The sequence below is a fragment of the Bombus flavifrons genome, chromosome 14 (assembly GCF_040668555.2).
Source record: "Bombus flavifrons isolate JBK064 chromosome 14, iyBomFlav1_principal, whole genome shotgun sequence".
In the NCBI taxonomy this organism is placed as follows: domain Eukaryota; kingdom Metazoa; phylum Arthropoda; class Insecta; order Hymenoptera; family Apidae; genus Bombus; species Bombus flavifrons.
In genome coordinates, this window is record NC_138455.1 from 402,702 (window position 1) to 424,467 (window position 21,766).

The 21,766-nt window shown below is 37.4% G+C and overlaps 1 protein-coding gene across 1 annotated transcript in view; it reads right to left on the reverse strand.

Moving 5' to 3' along the window:
• LOC138186593 (lachesin) overlaps positions 1–21,766 on the reverse strand; it is a 114,079-nt gene that overhangs the window by 13,727 nt on the left and 78,586 nt on the right. Inside the window, exons 5-6 of the mRNA XM_069126615.1 lie at positions 4,914–4,997; positions 637–760 (exon numbers count right to left, since the gene is read on the reverse strand). Of these exons, the coding sequence (XP_068982716.1) occupies positions 637–760; positions 4,914–4,997 (208 nt within the window). The remainder of the gene's footprint in view (positions 1–636; positions 761–4,913; positions 4,998–21,766) is intronic.

Here is a 21,766-nt window from a genome sequence, read left to right on the forward strand (position 1 = left end):
GGACTAAGTATTGGAAAGAAATCATTTTTCTTTCTTCCTCGTTTGATGTTTAGTTTTGACGCAGATGTTTCATAGTTATATACACAACAATGATATCCGAAATACCATGGTATCCGAATATTAATGTGAGTCATGATCTTGATTGTCCTTACAATTAGTAACTACGGCAGTTGAATTCGTCAGAGCATGGATTATACATAGAAATATAAAGTAGAAAAAAGAAGCAAAGCCAAAAATATTTCAGAAAAATAAATATTTAGATGTTAAAAAATTAACTTCTTCTATCAGTATCACGCTTGTAGTAAATTGACGACATGCATATCTCGAAATTATTCGCGAACGTGTTTATGTTTCAAGATAAATCAATTCCGCAGGTGAACCGTTAACGTGACCCATTAAAACCAAGACTTCTATTGATTCCTTAGGGTGTTGCACAAACTGTTACTTAACAATTTCTAGAAAGTTACGTCTCCTGCAGACAGTTTGGGGCGAATCCGTCGTGGCGTAACGGTTCGCGGTGAAATAAGGAAATTAAAATACCAAGTGAATCCAGCGACTGGGTTCGAGGAAAACATAATTGTATATTCCGCGTTATATCGGCAAAATGGTTGGAGCGTCATATATATTAAATCTTACCATGAGACTTTTGGTTCAAGGCGCTTCCTGCAAATGGCTTCCGAATTATAATGTTCTTCCCGTCTTCTCTACGCCACGATATGCTGGGTGTAGGCACGCCTCTTGCACGGCACGTTAACTTCACCTGTACGTGTTATGAAACCAAAATTATAAAGAGAATCGAGTTCGTTATTGCCAGCTGCGGAGTCACGTATAAATATGTTTGGAAAAATTAGCTATCTGAGCAAGAACCATTTTATTTGCTTAAAATTATACCACTTGTCGAAAAATTGCTCGCGCAAAGTAAATCAATCATTCGATAAATTAGCTAAGAATCCAATGAACAGAAATGGTTAAAATTGCGATATGCTTTACAATCACTATTCTCATAAAATTAGCGGAAGATTAGTTCTTTCCCTGCGCGGATTCCTTCAATTCTCATTTTCATTCAAAATTTTACTCTACAAAAATTCACATAGATAAATGCATAGCGTATCTTGTAATTTGTAAAGTGAAAATTCTAAAATTTATAATAAAAAGGAGGTGGTAATCTAGTTGTAAAAACTAAATTTTCAATGACAACGGAGCCCGTTGACTTCGAAATTTTCATGATCCGATATTATGTTACTATGCCATTATACTATGAAATGAAAATTTACAAAACTTTTATGTAAAACTGTATGGCATAAATGTTAATGATCGTTGAGCTTTCTTCTCGCTTCTTTACAAATTCATTCTAAGTTCGAGACAACAGTTAATAGAAATTCATACTTTATTCTCGAATATTGTTCATTATCGAATGATAAATTTTATCGCTACGTTTCACAATTTAATGATTGTTTATTCAATCGGATAGACGTAAAGATTTTTAAATTGTTTGAGATAAGCGGGGTTTAAAGAAAACCATAAGTGGCTTGTATTAATAATGTACATTGTTTCGCTAGTTCGCTGTCATGACATTTTGTAGTGAAAATATGTCATGCGGGCAAATTAAATTGTCCAACCATCTTAGGAACCAATATTTCCTATTGTACGTAGCAAACAATACTAACAAGAATATACATACCACTTCTCGCAATCTATCATTTTCAATAATCACTAAGTCAATAAATATTTCAATGGTGAAACATAACACAAATGAGGAAATACATATATATTATCTATATGGCTGAAAATAAATATAAAACCATTAGGTACGATCGTTACAGAAATCTCTTCATGACATTATACATAAATTAAAAATTGTCAGACATAAAAAAAGTGCTCCAACATTTAAAATTGTGTGATTTTCTCAATCTTACAATTGTCTGATAACTAAATCACATAACATAAATTGTATTACGTATTGTTACCAATAATTACCAGTGAAATATCGGCAAAGTTTTGAGCTTCGATATATTAAATTGAAATATTACATTCGTAACATAAGTATCGGAATTTAATTTGGTATACATGTACTCGATGAACATTTATTCGATGAAAATTGATCGATATCCACGCGCTACTCTCAACTTTTTGCACCAAATTCACGACCGCTGTTTCATATTTGCGAATATCACTTTCGAATTCAAAGAGTTAGTTTATATTATTATATGTTTAAGGCCTACAGCAAAAATCTATGCTAAAGAACATATGGAGTCGAAGACAATCAGTAGCGCTAGATGCTTGGATGAAGATAATTCATAGCATTGAACCATGCACGTATGTGCGTATGTGTGTATTTGTGTGTGTGTTATGCAGTGAGAAAACACAGTTGAAGAAAGGACTCGAGAGACGCGCGAACATGCCACCTGAGCACTCGGACTGTCCGCCGTAGTGTATGAAGAGTGACAAATATACTATTTTACGCTCCATGTATGAATATATTCGTCCTCCACGTGTTTTCAAATCGTGTAAGGCGATGGAAGACGCTTGAAAATACAGCAGGACGCCAATTGTTGAAGAACATGAATAAATAAAGTTTTTAGTATAGAGATATTTATATGATTGGGTGATTTAATTTATCAGATTTCTTCTTTAGTATTAGAATTTAACTGATGCTTAATTCGATGTTGAAAATTGTCTCTTTTCAATCTTTCATTAACATTTCTCAATACGGTAAGTGATTGCGCATTGTGAAAAATGATATTTCACGTTATTTCAACGTGCGACACGCATAAACATTTAGGAATTAATTTGATGAGAATTTGAATTAATTAGATAAGATCGTTATTATGTAATAGCGTTAATTTATTTTTATTACTAAATGGAAAAATAGAGGAATAACAAGGATGAAAGAGATTTCGGTGAACTTATAAACGAGGTACAGTTGGAATAATCGAGATTCTCTTCGAATAGAATTTTGTCGTCGAATGGAACGAGGTAAAGTTTCCTCTATTGGCTTAAAGAATATCGAGTCCCGCTGATCAAATTGTAATCAATTTCGCATTAAATAATAGCAAACGTTCGGTTTAGTCAAGGTTTCAAAGTGAAAAACAAAAGCGAAATCATGTAACATGTGCACGGCTAGAAAATCAATGAAATTCGATTGATCTGAAGAACGTATCTGAAAATAGAATCAGCTTAGTATTTTGTTCATTTCCAGGATGAGCTTGCCCTGTTAACGTTAAAATACATTCGTTCGACAACTCGATTCGATAGTTATTTGGAGTTGTTCGAGGCTAGGGAGGAATTTTTCCTTTTCAGTAGAGAAAGTATTGCGAACAGACTTGAATCGTTTTCTCAATCTCATCTCGTGTTTGTAGGATCGTCTTCGCAAATGTCTTTATCAGCTTTAAATTAAGGACACAGGTAGGTTGTGATATGCTAAATGTGGGATGATACAGGAAGCCAGTTTCAAAGTTTTAGCCCCAGGTCGCATTGAAATTCAGATAAAGTAGGAAACGTATCGTGTCGCGGAACAGAGAATCTCGACACGCAACGAGAATTTCATAAACACGAGGACCATCACAACCGTGGAAACCGCGCTAGGTACGTTCCATTAATAACAATACTTATCATTTGGATGAAAGAGTACCTTCTATTCGGTCAATGTTCGATCCCATACAAATATTGCCACGGATTTCAATTGAAGTTTTTATTTTGTATAAGCTTGACCCTAAATTCGTCGTAAAACTATGTACATATTTCCTACGACAGCAAAATACGAGGTCGATGTCTATTTTCATGAATCTATCGTTTTTTCTTACCACGATCTCTATCCCGAGATTCAAAGTTATTTTCCCAACTTGTGATTTTCTTTATGGACTTTGGTTTGTAAATTTTTATTTATTTTTTAAACGAACACTGAAACTTATTCGTAAAATATTAAACAATGATTATTCAAAAATTCATGCAGATTTCATTTCTTTGATTAGGCATATTTATAAAAACACGAGTTTGCATGAACATCTGCTAATAATAATCATCGTTTCCACAAGGAAAAAGCAGTTATCTCAATTCAACTATTTCATGCACTATACATTAGCGTATACGATGGTTATCAAAGTTACAAGTTACAATATATGGAAAGTTTGATAAATCTTAGCTATCCGTTCTGCGCTAATTAGGCGAGTGATTTTATCGCAAAACAGGCAAGAGCTAAATACAAATTCTCCTTTGCTCTCGTTACATGAATTCTCGTAAAAGAGGATATATATTACGTCATTTCATCGTGATTTTTTAATTGTGTTCTCGTGAAATGTAGTAGGCGAACTAGCTTTAGGTGCCGAATTTCACAGAGATTAGATACTAACGCGATATATACATGATACGTTAGGACTATGCGTACAGAATTTTAACTTTGTAATTTACGTATACGTTGAAACACTATGTATGTATCGATATAAGAAATACAGTGAGCGGAACTTGTGGAAAGCATTTTATCAATGATATTCAGAGAGAAGTAATACATATTTCCTGCATCACAGCATCAGTTTTGATAACAAAACTGGAAAAAGAGAAATCCGTACACGTTATGTATACTAAATGTATGTTTCGAAAATACGCACTCCTATGATACGTAAACACGCAACAGGTTAGTGAGATCTCCTAGTAATAGGATTTCTCTTTCCTTCTTTCGTATAGAAACGATAATATCCAAGTATACTACGGTGTAACCGAGAAGTAACTTCTATGATGAAAAGTCGATGAAACTTAACCCTAACCGAATTTTAAACTGAATACATATACCCTTCAATTATAATAGATTGGTATCTTTACGAACTGTTACGATAAAGTGCGAGTTAAACGTAGGTACATTGTATTTCTTGACTAACAATAAATAGTATGATGAGAGCATTGATTAAGTGTCAATTTACCTGTCCTCCTTCGCGTATCATGACATCGCTCGATGTCTCTTCCGGAATAAAGTCCGGTGGCACGACGACCGACAACATGCCTGTCTGAAAAAATATAACATTATCTTTTATCAGTTAACTTCATTCGTTTATTTATTTTACTAATAGGGGGATTAATAGCCCGAAGAAACGTTCTCTCTAAAAAAGACAACGATTATTAATTTTGACCTATTGTGAAAATTTCATCGGAAATATTTCATTTCATTCAATATCCGTCGCGTTAGTAATCCATAAACAAGCATCGTGTTATAACTAATGAAAACACGTTTCATTGATAATAATACGCTACCGTTTCGGAGTAAAAGCGCTAAAGCTGAAAATATAACGATGAATTTTCGTTATAAATACCGTGTCTAGTCGATATAATTGCCGCATATTTTATATGTCGATTAATTAATCCACGAGTGGATGGAGAAAAATATTATACGCGTTGAAAAAAAAAAAAAAATGGAAAATCGCAAACGAAAATTTCTTCCTAACGAAACATTCTTTATTTAGAACAGGATTTTCGTTGGAATTATAGGAGTTTGGCAATTTCTCTGTTATCCCGATCAAACTCCCAAGATAGTAAACTTCTAGAAAAAAAGAATTTGAACGCACTCAGATAAATTTCCTGATGTGAGTACATAGAATTAGGGTGGAAACCGAGCGTACAATTTTATCGGGGGGCTGCTGCGCCTTACCTCTGACTCCTCCGAATAACGCTATTTCAACGAGCATGCCAAAACTTGCTCCGCGCTACATATATTTTCCGACACGCACCGGAACCAGCCGAAATTTAGTGTTAATGATACGCTTAACGGTTGCACGATGCATCAAGTCCTTTCTTACAGAATCTCTAAATTATATCCATGGGCATTGCCGTATTCGCGAGCGGAACTGAATAACGTAGCTCCTAAATCCTGGCTGTATTTCGCTTCCCTTAACCTCTGCTGTAGTAGAAGCTTGAGCAACATATCATAGGGTTGCAAAGCGGAGCTAGAAGGGGCGTACGAACCCCAACGGTGCCGCCGACAATGTTGTCAATGAGTGCCATGATTTTTCGTTAATTAACGATACACCACTGGCCGATATAATACGTAAGTCGCGGATGCTACCCAACATTGTTGCGCTAGTTAACAATCCTCGCTTGAATTTTCACATATCTCGCACCGATCGCGTGCTGGTTAAACGTGAACTGCACGTACGCAAATGGGTGCGACAAAGAGACGGCGACGAAAAGAGAATACAAAGTTCCGGATAGATTCACCTAGTTTTTCTATTTGCACAGCGAAACTACTGCTCGTTCGTTACTCATTTTCCGCATGATTTCGCTTCTGACTACGCCAGGTTCGAAAACTCAGCAACTTTTATTTGTCCGCTCTCTCTTGCAGGTGTTTTACGTGGGACGAGCGTCTTTTACTGGTTTCTTCCAACTATGTATTCGTCACTTTCTTGCATTAGAAGATTTATTACATCTGACGCTCACTGATTGATTGCGGAAAGATTCGTTCGAGAATGTTTTACTAAAATTTTTGCGAATGACTCCTAAGCTGGTCAGTGGGAAGAAGGTAAGCTTCTCTGAGCTTCTTCACGATAAATGCCGATTATTGAAATAGATTTTGGAATGCTCATTTTCTTGAAATCTCCAGTATTTAAAAACCTTCAACGATATTTAATTGAAGGTAAACTCTCTTCGATCCTATATAAGAACTGACGACATTCGGTAAGTAGGACAACGTCCTATATAAGTACCTATATAAGTACCTTTACAAGCAGTGCAGGTTCTAGTCTGAAACGATGCTGGTTATTGACGCAAGTCATCGTTTCAAATAATCGACATTATTGAAGTAGCACCATACACGGAAAATCGTGGTAAGCGCGAAGTCTTACTAGCCGAGTATCTATCAACGAGCAAGCTACTACATTATTTAGCGTACTGTTATAATTCCTTTCAGGAAGTCGTAGAGAAAGGGATATAGAACGTGCAAGTTCAATCTGCGTCTGGATTTTACGAAATGATGGTGCATCAAACGACGGGTCATCGTGTCGCGTCGTATCGCGTCCCGTCATAGGTATAGTCGAAGGACTTGGTTTCACTCTAATATCTTTCCACTCCACTCACGATTTAAGGAAGCTATCCAACAGTCGACAGAAGATGGAGGCATCTGCTCTTACGTCCTACCGCAAGGTGTGTGTGGAATTACGAGGATGTAATCTACGCTACGATGAAACTTCAATCGTTATAACCGAGTTGTCTCGCAAGTCACTGAACTGCTAAAACAGTCTCAACGAATACGTCATTAAGGCGAGACAGGCGGGCAGAGGTGTGTGCCCTTCTCGTTCTCTCTGTTTCTCCGTGGTACCCTTATCCTTTATCCCTGCCACGTGACAGTTCAGTGACAGGCAGACACGCGTGCCCAAGCGCGTAAACTTGCAGGTGTCACGAGTGAATTATGAAACTTGGCTTCATTCCACGAATTAATTATCGTCTAGTCGGATAGGACTCTATCAAGGATGTTGATAAATATACATGTTAATCGAAATAACGCCTAATCGATCAATTCGTTTAGCGGCTTCAAATTCGAGCCAGCCTTATAATCGGCTTTAAAGGATCGTTCATCTTTATGATAATCCGCAGTTCAACGAGGCTATTAATTCCTATCAGGAATTACCGATTCCCTTGGAAAATGCTTCGCTGTTGTTATTTTGTGTCTTTCTCTTGTGAATATCGATCAAATACGTCAGAGATTATATCTCAACAATAAGATTGGTGTTACCAAGTGCGCATTAAAGAATTCAATTAATTAAGAATTCAATCCCATCAAGTATATGTAAATTTAATCAGAGTAATTAAGTTTGACAAGTGTAATGTAGAATTGAGCCATTTGGAGAATTCAAAGTTCAATTTGTATTTCAATTATTCGAATACATTCGAGCAACTCATCCGTTCTATTAAAATTATTTCCGATGTTATAATTTTATCTCAATTCGGATTCTGTTTCAGCTATTCGTTCAATTCGACTCCAATTCTTGTCGATTATAATAAAGGTGTCGCAACGTTCAGAGTGAAAAAATCGCTATCCTACACGCGTCTCCCACTCACATTCGTCATTCTTTCAGAATAAGCCTAAAATTGCCATTTTTGGAGTTGAAAGCAAGAGAGAAAATTCTTAGTAAATCATTTTTTAGGATAGGATTTAATCTCTTCGAACAAGGCTCTTTATATAATTACAATCGAACTTCACTTCGGATAAGTCCGTTTGATCGTTTAGTTATGTATCGCGCTTCGTTCTTGAGATTACACATTTAGTTGTTCAGAAACGGCAGTTTTTTACTTCATAGTATCTGGATTTTATATTTTAAATGTTATTATCAAAAATATTTGATATACCGTTCAGTTTGTCTCATTCTCCACAAACGACAAAAGTAAAAGAAGATTTAACAGTGAATTTACATCTCGAACAGAAATTATATACTTTTTTATCCCTGTAACACACGCAGCTTCGGCAAACGCTTTTGAAGTTACCATGTGTCTTGTGGAATTGTTCGAAAATATTGATATTTTTATCCCGCTTCTGTATAGTGTTCCTTTGGTCTACGATAGTGACTGAAGGTTGTTATTTTTTTAATAGATCTCTTTTATCGAAATAAACAGATTTATGATCTCACCTCTAACTTTTCTTGTTCTCTCTAGATATTCAAGGATTGCCGATGTTACACGCATAATTCTATAGACTGTACGAACCTCGAGAGTATCAATACGGATTGATACCGATTTGGATCCGAGGAGTTTATTATATCAGGGACCTCTTTTTACACTTTTTTCGCCGTTTTCTTTATATTCTCGATTTTTATATTAATTAATGTATATATATTCGCTATATATGCCGTAGCCAGTGTTAACAGCATCGCAGCATATTTCCCCATGAAGTTCTTTATTGATTGATTTTTCTAATGAATATAACGTCTTTAAATATTCTAATATCTGAGCTGCGCCCCATGTCAGGGCATACTCAGAATTGATTGACTGCAGGCGCTTCTTAAGAATCAGCACCATGCGATTTTCTTCTACTTTGTCGCTAGGAGTGAGTGGTACCATCGATCTGTATACGTTTAAGGTTCCGTAGGATATGTCAATTTCGAAGAGTACCATCAGAAATTTGAGCAGTTTCTCGAATCGAGCTTATGGTGTTTACATTATTCTTTTCGCAGAAGTCCGTCATATTATATTGACTTATAGATGTTTATGATATCCTCTCATCGTCGATGATGCCAGCGATTCTAATAAGATAGCTAGCGTTTTCTGCGGTTGTCCTTTCAGTAGGAATGCCTCCCTGATACTCTTCCTACAATCACCTGCAGGTGATCCCTTCTCGGGTGCTGCTTTGTCCTCTACATAGAGACAGCAGAAGATTGGGGCTCGGGTCCAACGTTCGCTCGCATATAGTCGTTTGAATACGGGATATCATAGTTGACCAGTCTAATCCAGTACAACTAAGATAGCCTCGGCCTTGTTGTTCTTAATTTTTATTAGAATCTCCAGAATCAATGCGAATAACGGAAATGCACAGAAGTTTTATTTTATTCCATTTTATTATGAAAACGTCAACTGCACTAACCCTTGGTTCTAGTAACAAAGAGAAAATTTTCTTGCATTTTGCGTTTATGATTGTCGCAAATAGGTCATACTCCAGTCTACCGAACATTTGTACAATCTTATTGAATTCTAAATCGCATAATTCCTCATTTCTATAAATGTATATATGATGTGAATAAGTAGACTTTTTCCTTTTTTGTTTTGTTTAGCTGAACCTAACGAGTGGATGTTCTATTTAACTAGTTTTTTCATAAAACTTGATTGTATACCCTGAGATATATTCTGTGTTACCTCTTCCCATTCATTTAAATATTCTTCTAGTTTTGTCAATTGAGTGCCAGCAGTCGATAGTCAATAGCTGCAGTCATCGATAGCGATGTTAACTACAGATAGCGGCAGCAATCGCATTTCGTTTTTCTCTATTCTTTCGTCTCCTTAGGCGGACTATAGGCACCATAATTGCAAAACCATTGGGACCCGCTAGTCCACGACGCAGTAAGCCAAAGAACGTAATTTACAGTACCCTCAAGTCTTCGCTATCTCTTCCTAGAATCGAGGGTAATGAAATCCAGGCGTCCGCTCCGACCGTAAAAAGATTCACGTTTTCTTATAATATTATGTTATATTATAAAATAAAAATATCTCTTCGCATACTTTCTTGCGATTCTTGACAAAATTTAAAGCACGCCTTCTTAAGTTTTTTATCCTTTTATTCTGTTGCAAGCATAAAGCGCACACTTGAAAAATATCGCGTAGTAACTTTACACTAATTACATACATTTCACCACAGACCATATTTTGCTATTCATACAAGCAGAATTATAAAAACAAACGAGCAACGAAGAAGCAGGACATTCACAGAGGTAGAGGGAATTAGAAGAAAGTATGCTTAATGGAAACCATTTTGCTTAACACGTTAACTGCCACGCGTGTTTTCAAAGAAATCTCCGCCAGGCCACACATACAGCAGTACCAAGCGTTCTCTGCTAGATGCTCCCATCGATATTTTAGTAATGCCAATCGCTCAACTGGTCTTCTCAAGAATGATCTTTCGTTTCATTTGTTCGCAACATTAAAACCACTAGCTGTTGTTGAATATAATGAAGGAAAGTGAGGTACAGATTATTCTGACCAAATGGTTTCTTATGTCACCACAATTAGAAAAGGAATCAAATGGTACAGAAAACTTGGCATTCAATTGTTTCTGGGAATTTCTGTTGTAAACGTTCTGACGGTTTACAAAATTGCAACAAGAAAAAATATAAATATTAGAATATTTAGACAATTATTAGTTGCAAAGTTATTAAGGTTGTCTGAAAATACAAAAAATCTTTGTCTTCGACGGAGTCAGCATAATATCGCCGTTCGGAAAAATGATTCCGGAAGAAGCGTTAGACGCGCATGCAAACTATGTTATGCGAATAAAAGACGTCGAATGGACCGAACAAAGGCACAAAAGAATTTGAAGAAAACAACAACTTATTGTCCAAATTGTCCCGACCAACCTCAACTATGTATAAAATGCTTTAAAGTTTTACATTCTAAATAATTTTTTTAATAAACCATTTTCGTATTTTTATTTTATAACAATTCAACTCTTATTACAATTAATTATTAATTAACAATTTATTATTATGGAATATTTTTTCAAATACCTACGACGATCCTTCGCAAGTAGTCAAATAAGCGACACGTGGCCTGACCAGAAACTTTGCTGACACCCGAATACGGGTGTCGTGGCGGTTAACATGTTAAAAGAACTAACAGCACCTCGTGATTGCGTACAGGATACTATTCCGAATCATCTGATTTACAGATTTTGGTAGCTTGTATATGTGTATATATAGTAGATAAAAAGCGAGGAGTTAGTAAGTTTAGCTCTCTAGCTCTTGCCCACAGTGTGATTTATTCGGTGAAATGTTAGCACCTCTCTGACGTAGTTGTTTTCCAAAACGGTTTCGCTAGTCTGTTAATCAATCATGATTAATAAAGGGGTAATTACGTAACATCAGACTATTTAGAAATTTCCGATTATTATATTATCTTTACGTGTTTCGAAATATTATATGCGATAACGCAATTGCCCAAGTCTCAATATGACAATTTCTTTTAGAACATATGGCTAATACCTACAACTGACTTCCGTGGTCGACTATTTGTCGATCACAGAAACAATAAAATTGCGCAGTTTGTTGAGCTCGTCTCGACGATAATAGTACAAAGGAGAAAGGAAAGAAACGGGGGGAAAAAGAAAGTTTTGAATATTATTTCAAAAAAACATCATAAAAAAATCGCACATGTGTGGTCTGATAACATATAAAAAATTATTTTTTACACACGATCGAATTGATATTACTGTAGTATCGGGTAAAAACCCTGGAGAAAATCTCGATGTACTACAGGTAAAAAACAGTAAAAGTGCTGACAAGCCTGGGAAAGATGGGAGGTCCCGATGAAATTTTTTTCGTTACCTAGGGACGGTTATTGAAAAATGGTACTATAGCTAAAGCCGAGTCAATTGCTTGAAACCATTCATTTTGAGCCAACTCCGTGAATATTAATAATTAAAGAGACTGTCCTCCATTAAATGTACTACGCAAAGCAACCAGATGAAATTCCCTTTCACCGCCTCTCCCATAAACATATTTCATTCCGAGGTGCATTGTGTTTCCCGCACAATCGGCACGACAAGCATATCCGAAAGGAACCACTGTTCAAATCGCACGAAAACAAACAGGAAAATATGGTTAGCCGAAACTAAACTGCTTATAGAAATTCGCCCATTTCCTACGGAAAAGTGACATCGAATTTTCCCACTCGACCAAAGTGTATAGAATGGGAGGAAAGGATGGAGGAAAAGATAGAGATAGAAATAGAGACAGAGAGAGAAAGAGGAATTTGAAACCGGTCTAAAATCATTGCAACGAAAGGGATAGATGAAATCTGTATTCAAGCTGTTTCCCACCAACGGACATTTTCGACAGTATTCCTCGCGTTTAGTACTTAGAGATCTTGTAACACTCAAAGCGAAGAAGTGGATCTTTAAGTTGGCAACGATTACTGCTCCTTCTCTCTCTCTCTCTCTCTCTTTCTCTCTCTCTCTCTCTCTCTCTCTCTCTAGGAAGGAAGGAAGGAGGGAAGGAAGAAGGAAAGGAAGAAGAGAAGGAAGAAGGGAGGGAAGGAGAGAAGGAAGGAGGGAAGTAAGAGAAGAAGGAAGAAAGAAAGAAGGACAGGCATGGAAGCCTGGATTCAATCTGAAATGTCGGAAAATTAGATCTGAAAAGAGAAACTCGACCCTATCTCGCGCAATATCACACTGTGCCCAGGCCAGATGGTTGAAAAGGTAGGGAATAGAAAAAAGTCGTACTTTGCACAGTAGTGTGTATGTTAGTACAGCCATGCTTTAATACTAGAAGGTATAGCTGTCTAGTGAGAAGTCGATGGAACGAAAAGTGACGTTTGTCCGTTGGAGAAAAATTTGTCCTTTAAGCACTCTACTTTTCTCGTGCCTGCGGTTTGGAAAGCATTGCATTTTTCTTGAATCTAATATAACTGAAATATAAAAAAAGTGACGTAATAAATGAATACACGTTTATGAAATAAAACAATAAATAATGATATGCGTAGTCATGATTAATATATAGTTTAATTATATTCATGGCAAAGTTAGCTTTATCACGTCTAGTAAACACGAAAGTAGTCATCGCTATCGAAGAAGGATAATCCAGCAGATTTTATTTTTACAAGCTTTTTCAACAGGAAAAATAGCATATAAAAGAAAGTTTCGTAGTAACGATAAGAGGTTAAGGGGGAATTGGAGAACTTGGAGTATGTATTTATAAAGGAACTGGAAAATTTTATCACGGAAACATCTGTATTAATAAAACTAGTGCTGGTTAAAAAAATACGTTATAGTCTTAACAAACACAGGGTGGGTTCCTTGAAATAAATATTTCTCAACCGTATTTAAAAGTGAAGCAATTCTATTGGAAGTTACATCTAATTTTACAGTAAACTTGACTTAATATTTATAGAAATTTCATCATTATAAAATATCGATACATTATATTTAAAGTGTTAATTGCAATGTACATTGGCATTATAATCATAAATAATAATCTTGGTCAGTTTCGTAGAATGTTTAATCTAAGGCATGATAGAATTTGGAAAATATAAGAAAGATCGTTAAAAGTTATGAAGAGAGTTAAAAGTTTTTTTTTTGGAAGGCATTATTTTGACAGCTTTATTGGAATTACGAATACATTGTACCCTTTTTTTTTTAGGAGTCAAATTTTATTTCACCGTGAATTCTATGTTCACGGCTGCATTGAAATTTTTTGCGCGGAAAGGAAATGGGTCGTCCCGCTGCTCGTCAATTTTATGCAAGGTTATTTGTCTTGCGCGCTTCTAAAAGGGACCAAGTTTGTGGAATAGATAAAAATACAAATTTTACGCGCGCATTTAGATCAGAAGCTTATGTGTCGCAGATCATCGATAAGGTTTAACTTCGAGACAAGTTCCACGATTTTCCGAATTGTAAAATAGCCCATGCCTTGTTCAAATTATTAGAAAAAGAATGTATCAAGATTAAGTATGAGAAAAAATCAATCGACATGTTTTACTTTCTTAAAAAAAAATTCTGATAAGAGGTTTATAGCAAATTTTTCATTAATAGTAACAGAAATACATGTCGTTAAGTAGTATCTAATAAAGTTTACCCTTCGTTACGAAGAAAATGATTGAAGCCTAAGTGTTACTTCCAAGGTGTTCATAAGCGAGAGCTGACATTCCTGAACTAGCTGAGACAGCTTGTTAAGTTTCCTGGTATGCCATGCTCCTGCAGCTTCTAGAGAAATACCTCCGATACTTGCAGAGATTGTAACATCGTAGATAACTAATACAGCCGCCCCCGCTATCCGTACTAAATTTCCATATTTCAGTTATGTAGTATAGCAACTGCTATTTGTGTCTATCACGACACCAATCATAAAAATCATTAGGACCTGCCACAAATATGACATTGTTCGCTTAATTCGATAGTTTGTATTATTGTACGACTGATTAGATAAATATTGAACTAATATTACTTTACCACGCAGTAATGCTAGGTAATCAGAATTACACGGATACGAATTCCGTTAAAGAAATTCGATCATATCCCATTTCTGCCATTTAAAGATTTCCTAAAGTAATAGTAATAAGAGCAATGACAATTAATAAATAGTGTAGCAGTACGATATGTGGCGGCACTCGACAACAAATACCGCCACTCGACACTAACTTCTGTCGGACGACAGCAGCGCAGTGGTTAGCGCCCGCCTTAGACTTAACAAAAAAAACAACAAAAAGAAAAATTAACGCGCAAAAAGCAGTCGCAGAAATCAACAATAGCTTAAGACTTTCCGCGCAAAAGACGCGGAAACTCAACCCACAACCAAATCTGGTTGCCGGAACGAAAAGACTAGCAAACACGGACGAGGAATTTCACTCTACGCAAGAAGAAAAGACTGCAGGATTCAAAATCATGAGGCCCATAAGAGCAACCTCACCTCCAGCGATTGTAACAAAAAATAGATTCGGTATACTTCAATTAGAACCAGAACCTCAACCTCAGGGACCATCAAACTACTCAACGCCGAGCTCAACGTTAGAGCAAATAAAAAAAAAACGATACGTTACGAGGCAAAATGGGTAAACACAGTCCCACCACATCGCTAAAGCATTCATCACCGGAGGGGCGACAGGCCTCATCGAACAACCCTGGAGGCCCAGCGCCACCATCATCGCCACGGGGGGCCGGGCACCGGACGGACACCCCACCAGACACACCGCAGAGGAGCGTACGAACGCCTCTACCACTACAAGGGAAATCAAACCGCCGCCCATCATCATAACAATACAAGACCCAAAAGACACTCATAGAGAAAGTATCAGACATTAAACAATTCCACATTAAAAGAATACACACAGGTAAACATGCGCTCTACCTCCGAAACATACCCGATTTTCACAAAGCTAAAGAAACACTCCTTGCAGCAAACATAAACTTCTGTACCTATACACCCAAAACAGAAAAACACCACACTTGCTAAACACAATACTTGCTAAAAGACTTAGACAATAGTTACACTGAAACAGAAATACTCACAGACCTACAATCCTTGCAAATAGACGACGTCCAATTCACGAAACTCTCACGGTTTACGACAAAAAGATCAAGGGAGAACAATATATTACTCCCAATTTATATAATACAATTATCCCCCCCCCCCGCCCATAGCAATATAAGCAATCTATTAAAAATTAACCATTTTAACTATTTTAAGATAAAATGGGAAAAAATAATAAAAAGAAATGATGATATAACTCAATGCCATAAATGCCAGCGACTAGGTCACACTGCACAAAACTGCAACCTAAACTATCGCTGTGTAAAATGCACAGAGCCCCATGGCCCAGGCGGCTGCAAAATAAAAAAAGAAGACGCAGTCACTAAGGACAAAATATTCTGCGTAAACTGCAAAAACTACGGACACCCCGCGTCATACAAGGGGTGCCCCAAACTCGTAAAACTACGCAAAAATCTAGCTGGAAAAATCAAAAAAGGCAAAGAAGCAAAGACAAAACGAATTGCCGTAAATACGTCCCAGAACTAAAGTTCTCTGACGTAGTGAAACAGCAAACAAAAATAAATCAAATAATCGAAACACACTACAAATAACAAACTTAGATCCGCGCTTAGGCCAAAGCCCAATTACAACCGATAACACCCCCCAACTAAACATGACAAACATTATTGAAGACTTTAAAAAAAGCATACTCCAACTCCAAGGATCGACGACATCTTCAACACTTTCAATAGTATACATCACAAATAACCAAAATCCACTAAACCAACAAGTACAGCAAAAAACATATAAACTAAACTTAAAACTATAAATGCCAACTCTCTAATTTCAAACCAAAAAAGATACAGTATGCTAACATCGTACTGATCTCAGAAACAAAACTAAATAAAAGACACAAAGTACACTTCAAAAACTACTCCATGATAAGACAACACAGACCGAACGCCAGCCAAGGAGGATGAACAGCAATCCTCATAAAAAACCATATAAAATACAAAACAATTCTAAATGACAAAATAACAAGTTTCAAAATCCTAGAAACAACGATCATAAAAATAAAAATAAGCAATAAGGAAAACTTATTTATCACTGCAGCCTACGCAACCTACGGAAACCGGAAAGAATTTAGCGACGAATTCAATAAACTTTTCGAACTCTTACAGCTCAACAAACCGGAAAAACTACTATATACTAACAGGTGACCTTAACGCAAAACATACAAGCTGGAAAAACGAAATAAACAACACGAGAGGCAACTTCATTAGAAACTGGCTAGACAATAAAAGCATTCAATTCAAAACAAACTTATACAGCTCCGAGCTACCCTCTTACCCAAAAAGGAGGCTCATACCTGGACATATGCTTAGCAGATGCGCGACTAAAATTTTAAAACCTACGTCCAAATAACACCTTTAAAACCTTAGCCTATGACAGTGACCATAACGCCTTAGTATTTCACATAAAAAAGGATACATCGGACCTCCTAACACCCGAAACACAGACCGAGGCACACAGGTACAATTACAAAAAGGCAGACTGGTAAAAATTCCAAAACATACTCGAACAGAATTGCGACCTAAATATCTACAACAACGCCAAAATAACAAAAAGTCAAATCGACTCATTCATAGACGAAATAGAAAAACATACACAAATCGCTCTCCAGTTCGCTGTTGAGTGCCGAAACGTGCAGACGTGTGTCTAGTGCTCCGAGAAGTTCGTAAAACAACACGTGTCGCCCATTCGTCGAAAGCGAACACAGCCAAGTGTTTCCTACCCTTTAGAGGAAAAATCCCACACTTCGAACCTCTGCTCGAATACTAGCCCCATAGCCTCTCGACTAGTTATTCAATCAGAATTAACTAGCTCGATGATGGCCCAGGAATCACGACCAGGCTCTCCTGAGCAAAGTCATAATTGCTCCGCGCTACCTCCTCTGTGGCAAAAGTGTAACAGATCCCCCTGTACCAATGGTGTTAAAACCCAAAGAAAAGGAAATTAGAAGCACCAAAAACAAACATAAACGCCACCCAGTTTGAACAGCCAACAATCAACACCTACAACAGGTACGCCATATTGGAAACCGCAAACGACTCCATGGAAATCGTTGATCCGCCAACAAACCAACACACCCAAAGAAATTCCCCTCCCCCACCACTATTTGTAGACGATGTCATCGACATACAAACGATGATTAAGTCCATAGAGAGAGATATCTCCAAAGAGGACTATAACCTTAAAATCAAAAATAATCAAGTGAAAATCCTGCCGACAAATCCTGACGCATACAGAAGGCTCACCAAACTGCTCAAGACCATGAACGCCAACTTTCATATTTATCAGCTCAAACAAGAAAGACCTTTCCGAGTGGTTCTACGCAACATCCACCACTCAGCGGACGTGGATGAACTCAAATTTGAACTATTAAAACACGGCCACGAAGTAATCAACGTCAGTAACATAAGGCATAGAATCTCGAAAGACCCGTTATCCCTATTCTTTATCGACTTAAAACAAAAGTCGAATAACAAGGAAATATACCAAATCAGCCGGTTAATGAATTCTATAGTAAAATTCGAACCACCGCTTGTTAAAAAAGAGATAGTGCAGTGTAAAAGGTGCCAAAGGTACGGTCACACGCAGAAATACTGCAACCATACCTTCTGCTGTGTTAAATGTGCAGGTACACAACCCGCTGACCAGTGCGCTAAATCACCGGAAACCCCAAGGTTACCATCCTCCTAACTACAAAGGCTGCCCAGCCTACAAAACCCTGTACACAAATAAGTACCCAAAGAGCAAAAAGATAACCAACCAAATACCCAGTCCTCCTAAATTCACTACAACTTCAAGCTCTTTAACCAATCAAATACCCAGTCCTCCCAAATTCACCAATACTTCAACCTCCTATGCCCAAGCAGTACAAGGAATCCAAAATAACCCGAATAGTCACAGGGAAAATTCTCAAAATAGTGCCCCAATTCACAAAACACAGACATAGTCTCTAGACTTGAAAAGCTAACAGAAAAACAATCGGAGCAAATAAATAATTTGCTATCACTATTAACACTCGTCATGGATAAACTAATACGCCCCGACGCAAAATAAAAACAAGACGCATAGCTCTCTGGAATGTCAACGGTCTAGCTCAACACAAATTTGAGCTAGAACTCTTCCTTAAACAGCAGCAAATCGACATAATGCTCGTATCTGAAACCCACTTCACCGACAAAAACTACCTAAAAATATATGATTATAATTTATACCATACCCAACATCCCAGTGGAAAGGCCCACGGCGGCACCGGAATCATAATCAAATCCAGCATTAAGCACTACGAACTTCCATCATTTCAGGAAGACTACCTCCAAGCAACAAACGTAGCAATAGAAGGGAACAATCACCACTTCAGCAGCATACTGCCCTCCCAGACACTCCATCGCAAAAGAAGACTTTGATAACTTCCTTGGCACCCTGGGCAATAGATTCACAGCTGGAGAAGACTATAACGCCAAACATACCCAATGAGGCAGCAGACTGGTCACAGTAAGAGGCAAAAATCTCTTAAACAGCATAATAACCAACAATCTCAGTTACCTCACCACATACGAACCCGCATACTGGTCCACTGGCACTAACAAAATACCCGACCTATTTGACTTCTTCGTAACTAAAAGTATCTCGCCAAGATACGTCCAAATCAACTCCTCGGCTGATCTCTCTTCTGATCATTCCCCCGTGATAGCAACAGTCAGTACAACAATTATCGAGAATACACCTAATGGCTTTATTCATAACCAACTCACCAACTGACAGCTCTTTAGAGAAGTCTTTAACCACTCAACTTCAGCCCTAACTGCACTAAAAACTAATGAAGATATCGAAGCAACCACGAATTACTTAAAAATGAGCATAATAAACGCTATGCGCTCCTCCACACCTACTAAGACTTCCACCAGTAAACACGAATATCCCCATTATATACTAAAAAAAATAGCAGAAAAACGTAGACTAAGAAGAGTATGGCAGACCCATAGAACACCGGATGACAAACGCAAACTAAACAACGCAACTAGAAAGTTAATCAAAGTCATAAAAAATTATAAAAACGACTGTTTTCAGAAGTATCTCGCCAATCTGTCCCGTGGGGGGCATCAGCTGTGGAGCTGATTCCAACTACTCACTATGGAAGGCCTCCAGGAAACTCACGCGCCCCCCGCAAATAATTCCTCCAATTCGCCGTCCACAAGGTGGATGGGCGCGTAGCCCTATAGAAAAAGCTAACCTGTTTGCCAAATACTTGTCTAAAGTATTTAAACCCCATTCCTCCAAAGCTGCCGCGGACATTACTGAATACCTGCACTCTCCCTTCCAAATGTCTCCTCCTACTGAACCCTTCACTTCTGCAGAGATTATAGAATCAATCAGTCGCCTAAATCCCAAGAAAGCAGCAGGGCACGACCTAATAGGCAATAAAGCAATCAAGGAACTTCCCATTAAAGGGATTGCACTCATCACCTCGATTTTTAACGCTATTCTTCGCCTAGAATACTTTCCTAAGGCCTGGAAAATCTCAATGATTACCCTCATCCCTAAACCCGGAAAACCGATATATGAAACTAGCTCCTATCGCGAAATCAGTCTTTTACCGCCCTGTCTAAACTATTCGAGAAGATGCTAACGAATCGACTCCTTCCACTCCTAGATGATCTGAAAACACTCCCAGATCATCAATTCGGCTTTCGGGAACAACATTCAACAGTAGAGCAAATCCATCGAATAACCCATATGATAAGCCAAACGCTTGAAAAGAAAAAATATTGCTCAGCGGTATTCCTAGACATTCAGCAGGCATTCGACAAAGTATGGCATGAAGGGCTGCTATACAAACTCAAAAAAAATCCTACCACACATCTACTACTCCATCCTAAAGTCCTACCTAACCAATAGACAATTCATGGTCAAATGCTTAGACGCCACTTCCTCAACATTCCCAATAGAATCTGGCATACCCCAAGGTAGTGTCCTTGGACCCTTGCTGTTCTCCATCTACACGGCCGATTTACCTATGTCAACTGAGATAACAATAGCAACATTTGCTGACGACACAGCGCTATTAGCTTCTCACGCAGACCCGGTAATTGCCTCATCCAATCTCCAGCGATGTCTCGACTCTATGGAAAAGTGGTTTCATAAATGGGGCTTCAAAATTAATGAAAAAAAATCCTCACATGTAACCTTCACGCTCCGAAAACAAACCTGCCCCAGGTCACCATCAACAATACAACAATTCCTAGCAAGAACTCAGTCAGATACCTGGGCATGACCCTGGACAGGAGACTAACATGGCAAAACCACATCACAGACGAAACGAAGCAACTGAAGAACAAACTAAAAAAATTCTATTGGCTCACGGGCAGACGCTCCAAACTAAACATACAGAATAAAATTTCCCTCTACAAGACCGTAATAAAACCTGTCTGGACCTACGGAATCCAACTATGGGGAACAGCAAGTAACTCTACTTAACATAACATTGAAATACTTCAACGCTTCCAATCGAAATCGCGAAGATCCCTAATAGATGTACCTTGGTATGTTACCAACGAAACAATACATCGCGACCTCATGATACCCACAGTCAAAGAGGAAATAGCAAAATAATCACGAAACTACTTGATACGACGGACCAGATCCGCAGGCTGAAGAGACACTACCCGCTAGACCTAAACACTAGATTTAATTAGATATTTATACTAAATAATATTTATTTATCTATTAAGTAATATTTACCTACTTATAACAAGTACTTATGAATTATACTTATCTATAATAAGTATTAACTATTATTAATAATTTGCCATGTCACTGCGCCACGCCAGAAAAATTACTGAAAATTCTCAATGCGAGAATTGATTGTAAATTTTAACGAATAAAATAAAAATAAAGAAAAAACAAATCGCTCTCCAAAAATCCTTGCCAATCATAAAACAAAAAAATTCATGCGAGCCCTATATCAACAATAAAATAAAAGAACTACAACGAGACAAAAGCTATATACTCTCCAAAATAAACAATATAAAATACAACTATTCTTACAACAAAAG